At 43.1% G+C, this 13,897-nt stretch overlaps 1 protein-coding gene across 6 annotated transcripts in view; it reads left to right on the top strand.

The window, feature by feature from the left end:
• The window catches only part of PDE1A (phosphodiesterase 1A), a 145,216-nt gene that overhangs the window by 85,816 nt on the left and 45,503 nt on the right, over positions 1-13,897 (top strand). For all 6 annotated transcript variants that reach the window (XM_083629373.1, XM_083629377.1, XM_083629379.1 and 3 more), the window contains exon 2: positions 12,861-12,974. In XM_083629373.1, coding sequence (XP_083485499.1) covers positions 12,861-12,974 — 114 coding nt within the window. The remainder of the gene's footprint in view (positions 1-12,860; positions 12,975-13,897) is intronic.

The raw sequence follows: 13,897 nt of genomic DNA, 5'->3' as shown, positions 1-13,897 counted from the left end.
GCTCCCCCCTTACCCCGACAGCTCAGGTAGGCTTGCAAGTTGTGGGTGGGTGGCACGCCGAATGTCACCCCCCTCAGTGAGGGTTGTTGGGATACTGCCGGGGAGACGGGGGCACTTGGCAGGCCCCCAGCTGGCAGCCGGGCGATCTCCGGTATAAATCAGCGACACGAGCCTCAGATACGTTTAGAGACTCAGCACGCTCTTATCAGCAGAGGGAATAAATCTTCACAACGGAAGTGCCGGACAGAGACATGTGTAAGTGTATTTGCAAGCGTTTATTCAGCATAGTTCAGGAACAAAGGAAAAAACATGTCTGCTTCCCTTTGTGTCCAAGCAAACAGGAGTAATGCAAAAGCAATAGACAAACGTAAGTTCCCAGCAGACTGTGCTGGAAGTAAACAGGCATGTGACACACAACAGTCATGCCTGTCCCTCTTAAGGTGGAACGGAACTATATCCAAACAAGGGCACCCGGGGCGGTCCGCCCCCACTGCCCCCCTTCCTACGCCCCTGATGGGAACAGCCTCTTTCTCAATGAAGTGGGCACAGTTGCTGCAAGTCTCAGATCACACCCGCACCATGCACTTAAAGCTCATTTAAACCACCTAGCCTCCTCCCAAATGCTGGGAACCATAATTTATTAAGTGTGCTTGGATGTTATAGCTCTGAGAAGGAAGTTGCAGTTCCCAGGATTCTTTGGGAGAAGTTGTGGGCTTCAAATGTACGGAGTGACTTGACCTTGCTTTTTGAGATGTGGAGAGAGAAGCAGCAGGTAGAAAAGGGGGGAAGTGGTTTGGTAAAGGTAGCCTAGGCTGGTGAATCAAATATGGATGGCAAAGACACACAAGAAGGCCTTATTACTATCTACTGTCTCTCTAGAACTGCATTTTCCTTCCTATAATGTCTTTAAAAGTCAGACTGCCTTCCAGAAGTAATGCAAGTCTTTTTAAAGCAGGAATTAGTAATTGGAAATAATTATGGGACAACTTTAATGGGGTCGTTAGAGGAAGAGGGGTCTCTTAGACCCATGTAATGATGTTCCGTGCGTCCAAATAATTATGACTCTTATGTATTGCTGATGGAATACTTTGTCATAAAGGAACACTGCTCACATTTTCTCTTTACTGTATGTGGGAATGTGCCTTAGGGCTGAAAAACCTCAAATTCTTAAAGAAGCCAGTTCTTTTTCCGATTCATTTCAGATGCTTTTGATTTTTATAGTTTATGTTGTGTTTCCCTTGTGCGAACAGTGCAGCCTCTGGCAACAAATGGATTCCTGAACATTCCAACTGCTCAGAGAACATAGCTCTTGGAATATTTGCAGTCCAGCTTCTATTAGAGAAGGAAACGTCACTTTGACTGGGATTAAAGCCTCACAAAGGCTAGGCACAGTAGTTGCTGTGTGGGATTGTCTTGCTGGGAACAGGTCAGAAAGTAGGGGAGCTGAGGGGTGGATGTGGATGATTCATTGGAAAATTAATTCAGACAAGATAGAAGTACTTTTGGCATGAGATTGTCTGAGATGGGGCCTTTTCTAAAGTGGTACTAAGACTCTGAGACTCCCCGCATTTGGTCCCTTTGCTGCCAGTTTTCCCAATTTGCTGCCATTTTAATTCAGAGGGCATTTATGGAGCCCTCTGGAGAGCAAGGGTCTTGGTTTTTCTACCGACTGGGTAAGAAGAGTTTGGATTTGATATCCCACCTTTCACTCCCTTTAAGGAGTCTCAAAGCGGCTAACATTCTCCTTTCCCTTCCTCCCCCACAACAAACACTCTGTGAGGTGAGTGGGGCTGAGAGACTTCAGAGAAGTGTGACTGGCCCAAGGTCACCCAGCAGCTGCATGTGGAGGAGCGGGGAAGCGAACCCGGTTCCCCAGATTACGAGGCTACCGCTCTTAACCACTACACCACACTGGCTCTTATTGAGTATGGGTATGCTTATTGCTGCTTTTTGACCCCCCCTTTTGCTTTAGTCCTGTATTTGAGGCTCTTCGTTGTGAGCTTGTCAACATGCTCTTGCAAGAAAGGTGGGATACGAATATTTCAGTGAGTCATCAAACTAAAGGTGACCGAAGAACGTTTGTAGAATAGGCAGTGGATTGAGAAATGTGAACTTTGGGGAAGCCTAAATTGAAAAGGCAGTTGAAAACGGAGCCAGCATGGTGTAGTGGTTAAGAGCGGTGGACTCGTAATCTGGTGAACCGGGTTCACTTCCCCACTCCTCCACATGCAGCTGCTGGGTGACCTTGGGCTAGTCACACTTCTCTGAAGTCTCTCAGTCCCACTCACCTCACAGTGTTTGTTGTGGGGGAGGAAGGGAAAGGAGATTGTTAGCTGCTTTGAGACTCCTTAGGGTAGTGATAAAGCGGGATATCAAATCCAAACTCCTCTTCTTGAGAAAGGCAGAGGAAGCTAGGGAAAAGCCGAGAGAGGAGGCTCTGAAGAAACACCCGCAGAACTTCAGCTCAGGAGGGGGTGGGTGGGGTCATACTGTTCAGGCAGAGGCCAGGAAGGGACAGGGGTACTAGGGAGACTGACAGGGAGGGTGGCTAAAGGATGGAGGCCAAAGCAGGTCATGGGTTGAAAAGCACAAACTTGAGAAAGAATAGGCAATGCAGACATTGCAGGGAGGAAGTACTATGCAGAAATTACGATGCGCAAGAAGTCTTGCTATCATCAAGAAGAAAGAGAGGGATGGAGAGTAGGGATGCAGAGTTGCTTCATCAAGACTTCAGATTCTAGAGTCACTTTTGCACCTGACAGGCTTCTTGTAACTTTAAAGCAGGTCTGGGGAACCTGTGGCTTGCCACATATTGATGAATTCCAGCTCCCACCATCCCTGACCATTAATTGTGCTGGCTGGGGCTGAAGGGACTGCGAGCCCAACAACTTCTGGAGGGCCTCAGGTTCCTGGCTTTAAAGGGTTGCATTGGAAAGGGAGCAGTGGCCACAAAGGTTCAGTACTGTTAGTGAAACTTAATAACCTTGCAAACATAAGGGGAGGACTGAGAAGAATCAGTTGGCAGGAATGAAACATGGATACTGAATTTTACATTTTGAATTGAACAGACCAGTCAAAAAAAAATTTTATTTTTATCTTTTTACTACTATTTTTTATTATTATTCGAACACACCAGAGACAGCAGGATAGCTGAAAAAGCTGAAAAATGTCTTAGTAAATATGAATAATCTGAGCTTTACTGTTCAGTCAGGTGGGCCCCTGGCACTGCATCTGCTAAGCGCCCCATCAGCGCTGCAGAAACCTTTGCCACAGAAGCAAAAATAGCAGAGCTTGTTTTCATTTCGCCTGTGTGATCACACGGGCTATGGTTCTTAAGATCTCAGCACCAGACTAGATCTCTTTAAATCGGATGGGGGGAACAACCCCCCCCCAAATGTTATGGTACTGGTCAGTATTATGTTTCTGCTTTATGTAATCCAAATGGTCATTTCCAAACAGAAACGTCTAAACAAAGAATATTGACACATATGTGAGGGTTAGGAAAGCAAAATGTAGCTTCCAAGGGGTATGTGTGTAGGGAATGTCAGGTGAGTAATTTGGAATTATCCTGCATTATTTGTAGCCCAACATGCTGAGAACAACTCTGTAATACATTTGTGTCCTCCCGGAGCCTCAACCTTTTTTTTTGGGTGGGTGAGTAGGTGGAGCACAACCCTCCATCCCTGATGGGCTGCATTAAGTGTGATGAGTCACAAGTTGTACAAGCCAAGTTTTAATAGATGTTTTAGAACAAATGGCAGTTTTGTTTGGAAGAGGTTCCTGAGGCTTATGACCCTTGAACCCTCGGTGACGGTTCATTTAAAATTGTTGTTTTACAGCAGGAGCCGCCCGCCGATTCTTGGGAATCGTGGGCACATTTGCAAACAGGAGAAACCACAATCGCACATCCGCAAGTGCTCATACACACATCTGGGCCACTAGCAGTGGCATAACGTGGTGATGGGGGCACAGGGACAGCTGCCCTGGGTGCAAATTTGTTAGGGGCGCAAAATTTCAACACCTGGTGCTGCCCCAATACAACCGTGTGCTTCTGTTACTGGGCTCTGTTGAAAAGGGCTTCTCCATGCGAAACAGGAAGTGGCACCCCCAGACAACAGAACAACTCTTCTTTTCTTTTTCTTTATAATCTTTATCTCTTTTTTAAAGTTTACAAAAAACAGAAAATAAATAAATTCTTTCACCCACATATACCAAAAAGAAAAATATACATAGAAGAAAACATGAAAAGAAAAAGAAAAGAAAAAAAGGGGGGGGGAAGAAAAAGAAAAATATATTTGTCAAATACACAAAATTATTTAAGGAGTGCAAACCATATTGAATATTCTATACCCAAAATTCCTAGAAAGACATTACCTTCATATTCCATCTTTTCTTTTTTTCTTTACCATCACATTCTTTCTATTTCACTAAACTGGTTTGAATCCCTTATATGTTAATTGACTTCCCCCTATCTCTTTGCAGTTTCCACATTTCTCTTACATTTAAATAATCTGCATTCCATTATTAAAAAAGAAAATTCCCTTATATCTGTGAAGTTAGTCTAGGCACAGACAAGTGTTGTTGTTGGAAACATATTTTGTCATAATTTTTAAAGCAATCCCATTCTTTTTTAACCCTGTCGCCTGAGTGACTTCTTATTAATTCCGTCATTTTGGCTAGTTCAAGGTACTCACACAACTTTAATTGCCTTTCGTCTTTTGTTGGTGTTAACTCATTTTTCCAGTATTTTGCTATTAACATTCTGGCTGCTGTTGTCGCATAAAGAAACACGCTTTTATTTTCATTTGGAATGCTTATCGTTAAAATACCTAATAAAAAAGTTTCGGGTTTCTTTAAGAATGTATATTTTAGCATATATATTTTTGTTCCTCATAAATCATGTCCCATTTTTTAAATTTGGGGACAAGTCCACCACATGTGGAATAAGGTTCCTTCATTTTGTTTGCATCTCCAACACTTGTTGCTATTATTTTTATTTATTTTAGCTAATTTGGATGGGGTCAGGTACCATCTGTAAGTCATTTTCATAAAGTTTTCTTTAACCAGATGGCACACAGTAAATTTTAAGTCTTTTTTCTATAATTCTTCCCATTCAACTCTTCTTTTCTTATCTGTGCTGCTGTGATCTCCTGGGTGATGTGGATACCGTTAGGCAGTTGAATGTGCATGCCTAGTTGGTCCGTTTCCCCTTCCTCTCACCCCCTGCGTAGCCCCGGGGGCTGCCAACCTACGCTACACCACTGGCCATGAGACATTAGCCTTATAAAAAGCATTTTCACTTTCTACAAGTCTAATTTGGGAGGACAATTTTCCTGGGGGTTAATCTCTCCTTCCTAGCTGCAATGCCCAGAAAGATTACATACCCCAGCTGCGATGGTGCGTATTTTCAGGTGTGTAGGGAAGCAACACAGCTGGGGAGTAGAGGGGTATTTCTTACCTCCTCTGCTACATCCCACCCACCAAAATGGCCCCTCCTCCATTGTAATTGTAGCAGAAGGCTTCTTTGCACACATGACCACCTTAGCACATGGCTGAAGTGGGTGCCACGTGCTGAAAGAGTCGTGAATTCTTCCTGCATGTCCATTGGAACAAGTGTCAAAGGTTACTTTTCATTTCTTTCTTTGTGCATTTCCCACAAATGAAAGTTAACAGAGGTGTCAACCAGTGTCAACACCACAGTACAAAGGGAGCAAGGCTCTCAAAAACGCGCATATGTATGGTTTCCTAAGATGTCTGGCCTGCAAATCTGACAGCTCTTTCTTTTTAAATGTTGCAGGTGAGTTTTCTTTTCTGTAACAGTGAGCTGCTGACCCCCTGAACTGAAGCGGCATTTCTGCCAGCTTAATTAGCTGTGCTGATAAGAGGAATCATTATGAAACCTTAAAGATGTTCTTGGTGATACTCAGCACACAGATGCTCCCCATGGACTGGCCTTAACCGGCTCCACATGCTGTTCTCGCTGATATGTCAGCTACATTTATTAGCTCAGGAAATGAAAAACACCACCAATGCCCACTTATTTAACCGTACATCTTTTGCCCTTCTGTGATTTTTTTGACCTATTCTTAACTGCTCTGAGTTTGGTTTTCTTTTCTTTTCAGCGTTACACTGTGCATTCAGATTATGTCCAGCTCTACTTCATAACGCATTATTGGATAAATATGACGTGCAGCGTAAATTAGTAATGCAGAGTCTTCTTCAGTAAAAGAATAAAAGCTTTACTGAGTTAAAATAAACTCATTTGCAAATACAGTGGTACCTCTGGTTACGAACTTAACTCATTCCAGAGGTCCATTCTTAACCTGAAACCGTTCTTAACCTGAGGTACCACTTTAGCTAATGGGGCCTCCGACTGCCTCCATGCCACTAGAGTGCGATTTTTGTTCTCATCCTGAGGTAAAGTTCTTAACCTGAGGTACTACTTCCGTGTTAGCGGAGTCTGTAACCCGAAGTGTTTGTAACCCGAGGTGTTTGTAACCCGAGGTACCACTGTAACAGCATGGCGAACAGAAGATTAAACTAGCTTCAGAGCATACACAGAGTTACTGAGTCACACAGAGTCTCCATTGAGCACAGGCTTCACAGAGTACAGACTCCACCTTACACACACAGAGACATAGACTGAGAGAGACACTGAGTCTGCCTGCAAGCAGATACAATACTTATACAGTGGTACCTTGGGTTACATACACTTCAGGTTACATACTCTTCAGGTTACGGACTCCGCTAATCCAGAAATAGTACCTCGGGTTAAGAACTTTACTTCAGGATGAGAACAGAAATCGTGCTCCGGCGGCGCGGCGGCAGCAGGAGACCCCATTAGCTAAAGTGGTGCTTCAGGTTAAGAACAGTTTCAGGTTAAGAACGGACCTCTGGAACGAATTAAGTACTTAACCCGAGGTACCACTGTACAGGGAATGAGTCATCCTCAAGATGAGTCACAGTGATTCAGCATGCTAAATGATTCTGCAGCTTTTCAGCATTTCACAACATTTCTAGACTCCTTTACTGCTTCCTTTACTGCTTCTGCTCTCAAATACCTTTGTCACATGACAAAATATGTTTTATGGTCCCTTTTTGGAAGTGGAACAGTCACCTTGCACCACAGCCTCAGAACTGGGACTCTATAGCTTCCGTCCTGAGATAACTCAGTCAGTAGAGCATGAGCCTTTTAATCTCAGGGTTGGACTAGGTAACTCTAGTGATCCCTTCTAATTCTACAACCATGAGTCCCATGGCTGAATGCTTCTCCACCTATCCAAAACTTTCAAGACCTGGCAGGTCAAGATGAGTCCCCTGTTCCTCCCTATCTAATTCCTGCCACCTTCATCTTCACATCTCATCTCTTAGGCATACTCAAAATCTTAAGTAATCATTTGTCTCTGTGTGGTTTCTATTTTAACATCAACGGTAACCTTGGGAATAAATTTCGCTCTTCACATCAGCTCGTCCAGTTATCTGATTGGTTGCTCTCACTTGGCAACATTGTGATCTAATGCATGAGCTCAATAGTCAAGATGGTTTAAAACCTTAGAACCTCACTCATATTGAAAAGTGGGGATGAGACATTCTTTGAGGAGGGAGAGATGCAATTTTTTGCCAATCTCCCACCTTTCCCGCTTACTCACTCACTACTATTGCCGCCACCACCTCTAGATGGGTGAAATATGCAAAGCACAATGCGTGAGGGTGCCTGAGCTGGATTCAACCATTAGATGACAAATCAGGTTGAAACTGGCTAGTTTTGTGTCCTGATTAGTAATTTATAAAATGTCTTTTCGTACATGCAATGCTCAAAGTATTTATCATAGCTCTACTCTTGTTGGGAAGACATAATGGATTTCATAAAAGGTTTGGTATTTTTGTCCAAGAGGTATTTTTCACTGGTAAAATCTTCAATGTCTGTGTGTGTGTGTGTGCGCGCGCAAGCCACCCACTCAAGCTATTGAAAATGCACATTCAAAGAAAGATAATTTGTGTCTTCCAGCCAAATGCAAGTGAAAGGCGTTTGTGTACAATTTACCTTGGTGTGATAGATGCAGATATAATGAAATAAGCAGCTCATAAAGAACTTTGTCAGGACATCCATTACTCAAATGGAACTTGAAATCTCAAAGGAACCAAAGAAGCACCACACACATAATGGACTGTCAACATACTTTATCACAGGCAAGATCAGCATTAAGAAAAGTTAGCTGCATTTTCTGAGCAGATTTTTTTTTTAAACTTCCCTGAAGATTCCATCGCAGGGTAAATCAAGGGTAATAACTTGGTCTGCTACTGCATAGATCAGTTAAATTACCATTTTTTTTAAAAAAAAAGAGCATGCAATTTTAAAAACTTTTCAAAACACAACTTTTTCCAAACTAAAAACAACAGCCAAATTTACCTGGGGCTAGAAACGGGTGGTATGTACTACTGCCACTCAAGTCTGAAAAGACATGTTGGAGGCAGAATTGTAAAAGTGTTTTCTCATAAATGGATCTACAGTAAAAACCAGTATGGTCCTAAAAGAAGGATGGAGATGTAATGCTTATCTTGTACCAACTTCGCAAACGAGCCCTTGGAATCTGGTTGACAATACAGCTGGGCAGGGCTTTGCAATGGGTATCCAGGGCACCACTTGGCAGAATGAACAGAACACAACAGGGCTGCTTTATCACATGTTGAAGTAAGTGAAGTAATACTTCCAATGAGATCTCAGAAGGTCATCAAAAGCAGAATCTAAAACTGTCCAGCTGCTCCAGTGGGTTGAAACAAACTTACCTCTGGATGAGGACTGCAGTGCTCTCAGTCAGTGTTTTGCATGTACGAACCCATTGCAGTGCAAAGCATTACAGTGGTACCTCGGGTTAAGAACTTAATTCGTTCTGGAGGACCGTTCTTAACCTGAAATTGTTCTTAACCTGAAGCACCACTTTAGCTAATGGGGCCTCCAGCTGCCACTGCGCCGCCGGAGCACGATTTCTGTTCTCATCCTGAAGCAAAATTCTTAACCCGAAGCACTATTTCTGGGTTAGTGCAGTCTGTAACCTGAGTATGTAACCCGAGGTACCACTGTATACATCACCCAGAGTTGAGCAATCGGATATCAAGTGTACAGGAATGTGGGAACTGGCTCAGTCCATAAATTGCAAGTCCGAGCACAATTCAAAGTGTTGGTGCTGACCTTTAAAGCCCTAAATGGCCTCGGTCCAGTATACTTGAAGGAGCGTCTCCACCTCCATTGTTCTGCCTGGACACTGAGGTCCAGCGCTGAGAGCCTTCTGGCAGTTCCCTCGCTACAAGAAGCCAAGTTACAGGGAACCAGGCAGTGGTTAGTGGCACCCACCCTGTGGAACGCCCTCCCACCAGATGTCAAACAGAAAAATAACTACCAAACTTTTAGAAGACATCTGAAGGCAGCCCTGTTTAGGGAAACTATTAATGTTTAATAGGTTACTGTATTTTAGTGTTTTATTGGAAGCCGCCCAGAGTGGCTGGGGAAACCCAGCCAGATGGGCGGGGTATAAATAATAAATTATTATTATAATTATTATTATTATTATTCCAAAGAATAAAACGAAATTGGGATTAAGGGGTTTTATCAGGGCAGTGGAGGGCATATGTCATAGGTGCCAATTCCTTGGGGTTCTGGGTGCTCAAGAACCCACAAAATTCCCCATGTAGGTGCTGGGCACCCACAAATTTTGGACCCGGGCTCCCATGGTCGCAGGGCTAAACTGGCACTCTTGGCACTGTGTGCTGTGTCCTGCACAGGGTGGGGCACAACAATGGGGGGGTCCAAGGAGGGTCAGTTGTAGAAGAGTGAGAAATGTCCCTATTTTCATCTGTGGAATGTCAGAGGGCATGGAATAGGGCCGGGCTGATCTTATTATTGCTTCAATATTCCTTGGGTGTTCGAAAGTGTATAACCCATAGCTGTCAACCGTCCCTTATTTGGCGGGAAAGTCCCTTATCCCAGCGCCATGTCCGATTGCTGTCCCTTATTGATGATGTCCCTTAAATTTCCAGGGTTTCAAAGGAAGCAGCTCCTCTCCCTCCCTCCCTGCCAGCCAGGGAGGAGGGAGGCTCCAACTGTGTTGCTTGGCTGCGTTGCTCACCCAATAAGGAGTCTAAGAATGACCGGGGGGGTGGAGCTTGCATGCCTTGTGCCGATCAAATCGGCCGCGTTGCCTGGGGACTCGCCTTTGCTCAGCGCTTCCCAGCGGAGAGGTGACGGTGGTTTTCCTTGCTGCATCCCCTTTGCCGGGTTGCTGCGCTTGGGAACCACCGCTTGAGGCTTCGTTTGACTGCTGGCTGGGCTTCCTGCCTTTGGCTCGGAGGGGCTCAGAAGTTGAACATACCTGTGCTTGCAAAATCCCTTATTTTGGCTGCTGATCCCTTATTTTCGAGGCTTCTGGTCCCTTATTTTCAAATCTGTAAGTTGACAGCTATGGTAAAACCCCTAATGGCAACCTCCATTTGCCACTCTCTGTCTTTAAGTAAATGCGAAGAGCCAGAATGAATCGATGTTGTTTTGCAAGCAGCCTTCAAAAGGGCAGTTGCTCTAGAAGTACTAGCCTTTGGCCTTTGCACTAATCAACAGGCAGAAAATGACACCAGGGCACCTCAGTGCTGCGGTACTTCAAACATTCAGCAGAAGTTGGGAAAGGTTTGCGTAGCTTTTTCGTATTGCATTTATTAAGTGTAATCGAGCTTGATCAAATATTGAGCACAGGTCTAACGAAATCCTAGAGGATGTGCCTTGGGGCCTCATTATTTTCAATTAATTATCATTTTATAGGTAGGCTCTGAACTATGCCTAGGGGAGTGCACCAGCACAGCTTAATTCTTCACACAGGAGGAAGAAATGTGTAAAACTAATTTTCTCAAAGGAAATTAAATGGCCACTAAAGCTGAATCTCATTTAAAATGTATCTCTTTTGCCCAGAGCTTGTACACGATTAGAAGTTGAGCACGATCACAGATGTAGTCTTACGAGTATTAACGAAATCATATTAAAAGTGATACTGGCCTTTTTCTTTCTTTTACTCTGAAAACCATTCCTCCCTTGCCCCGTTGTGCTTTAAAGCAAAAATCTTGGACTGCATTTCAGTTTGGGAGAGTGGGAAATGAAGAAGAAAAACCTTTATGGGTTAGGAATCATGTTAGTTCTAGAGGTTAGCATAAACAGCTTAGTACAGGGTTCCCCGAACTTAGGTCTCCAGCTGTTTTTGGACTATGATTCCCATCATCCCTCACCACTGGTCCTGCTAGCTAGGAATGATGGGAGGTGTAGTCCAAAAACAGCTGGAGACCCAAGTTTAGAAAACCTGGTTTAGTAAAAGGAAACTATGGTTGGTGGATATTACCACTGTTTAATGTGAACTTTAATTTGTATTACTGTTTGCATGGTGATATTTTTCTCCTGTATAAATGCAACATCACTTTCACTTTTGTCTGTGTGATTTATGATCGAGCATATCCTTTTCTGTTTCCACTAGTTCAGTCACAAGGTATCCTGCCCTGCCCACACCATGACACATGATTATTCCTCAAAAGCAGGATGAGAAATTTGTCTCTTTCTGGATGTCATTGGACTACAACTCCCATAATGCCTGACTGCTGCTGGCAATGCTAGCTGAGATTGATGAGAGTTGTGGTCAAACAGCATTTGGAAGGCCACAAATTCCCTCTTCCTAATTAAGTGCATGCATTGTTTATATCTAGCTACTTGGAGGGGCAAAAACTAATGATCACAAATAGCCTGAAAACGTGCTGCTTTATTTCAATTTCATATTGACTACATCCTAAGCCTTTGAATTCTACCAGGTAAATAGAGTTGTCAGACACTGACAGCAGCAGCAGGGGTTGGAGGGTGGGAAAAACCCCTTCAAGAATTGATGGCACACTTCATTTATTTATGATAATTTATGGACCAAAACCAAAAAGGTTCCAAGTGTTTTTCACTAGTGCAAAGTAAATTGCAAGCGCACATGAATTCATATATCCCATGTGGTGCAGTTTGACTTGTGGCGAGGATCAAGGGTGAGAATTGAAGTCTAAAAAACCCCAAATTTGATATCCACAAGTCTAATGATGCCTTCCAAAGCACAGGTAGGAGTTCCCATAACTTCAGATATAGTCTCTGTGCATTTTCACTGAAATGAATGAAGTCTTCATACATGTAGTGGAGCTCCAGGTGTACAATGGAGTATACTTGGGGCCTGCATTCTGGGTAAAATTATGTCAGCCTGGATAGCTCAGTTGGTTAGAGCATGGTGCTGATAATGCCAAGGTTGCAGGTTCGATTCCCCATATGGGACAGTTGCATATTCTGGCATTGCAGGGTGTTGGACTAGGACTGGGTGATCCTTAGGGTCCCTTCCAGCTTTATGTCTAGGATTTTGGTATATGAGGTAGTATTGAACTAGGTTTTACTCACAGTAGACCCACTGAAATTAATGGACCTAAGCTATGTTCATTATTATTTTTCACCTGCTTCCGATTTGACACACACCACTTCTCTGCTGCCCCTGTGTGTTTCCCATACATCATATAAATATTGGAGACCTCACATTTCTTTTCCCTTTGGGGTCAAGCTTCTTTGTTGTGGTTCTCCTGTATCGAGCTGTCAGATCGATGACTGCAGAGGCCCTTGGAGCACTGCTTGATAGCACTGGATGTCTGAACCACTCATCACTAAAGTTCAATAATTTTAATGGGTGTAAAACTTAGTCAAATAACACCCATTGTCAGAAACCACCTTCCACAGAAGTTGAAGAAATATACTGTTTGGAAAGGACAACTAGTTTTGCCTTGAATAATCCCAGTTTTTTGTTTTTGTTTTTTTACAGATTAAGATGTTTGGTGAAGCAGCTGGAGAAAGGTGACGTTAATGTGGTCGATTTGAAGAAGAATATTGAATATGCTGCATCTGTCCTGGAGGCTGTATACATTGACGAAACAAGGTAGGTCTACAGAACTTGGGGCAATTGACTGAATCTGGCTGGATATATTTGTCTAGCTCTCCATTCATCCTACCACCTGTCTGTTGGAAGAAGGACTTCTCTGAGTTACATCACATCTGCACAAGTCACGACTAAAATAAGATGGTAATGTAACCCTTAGGCCAGCATCCATTTTGGAGATAATGTAGATGCATTGCTTTGAACACTAAAAAGGAGGTCAGTTCTAAATATTTGAATTATTTTTTTGAGTTCAGAATCCAGAATGTCCTTAACCATGTTGAATGCTGCCTTTTTGTGATCTTTATTCTCAGTTCAATAGAATCAGATGTTTTTGGGAACAGAAGGTGCTCAATGTTGTTCAATTACTCTGACCGTTAGAACTTGTCTCTCAGTACATCTGTGATTAATTAGCTTTTTGTATGGCTACACATGCAGAAAGTCTTTTCTTTTTTCATCGCAAGCCTTGTACATACTTGACTTCTATTGAAATGGTTTTACAGCTGATTTCATGCGTCTCATTTTTACTGTTAGAAATAATGTTTAGGGTAGCCATGTCAATGAAACTGTATCTAGTGTAAGACCAATTTCCAGCGTGTTTACCTAAGTTTTACATTTCACAGTCTTGACTTTCTCAACATTTTTGTATCGAATGGAATGTTCTCCCAAGTGTGGCTGCCAAAACGTCTTTAGGATCACTTGGATTTGGAGTCTGTGTTTGGTCCTATTTCCTTATTAAATTTAAGGTCTGGTGTTTTCATAATTCCAGGAAGCCAGCCAACCTTGTTATATAGTAAGTGTGATACGTGTAATTTGTATGACTTTCTTGTTTATTATATGCGCACACTAAACACGATACATTTGGAGTTAATAAATAAGAGAACAAGAGGAACAACCTGCCTGTGATTTCCTGTTACCTCTGCTGA

The sequence above is a fragment of the Podarcis filfolensis genome, assembly GCF_964270895.1.
Source record: "Podarcis filfolensis genome assembly, chromosome: 1".
Classification (NCBI taxonomy): domain Eukaryota; kingdom Metazoa; phylum Chordata; class Lepidosauria; order Squamata; family Lacertidae; genus Podarcis; species Podarcis filfolensis.
Note: the sequence above shows the minus strand (reverse complement) of the source record. Positions and strands in the feature narration are given on the sequence as shown.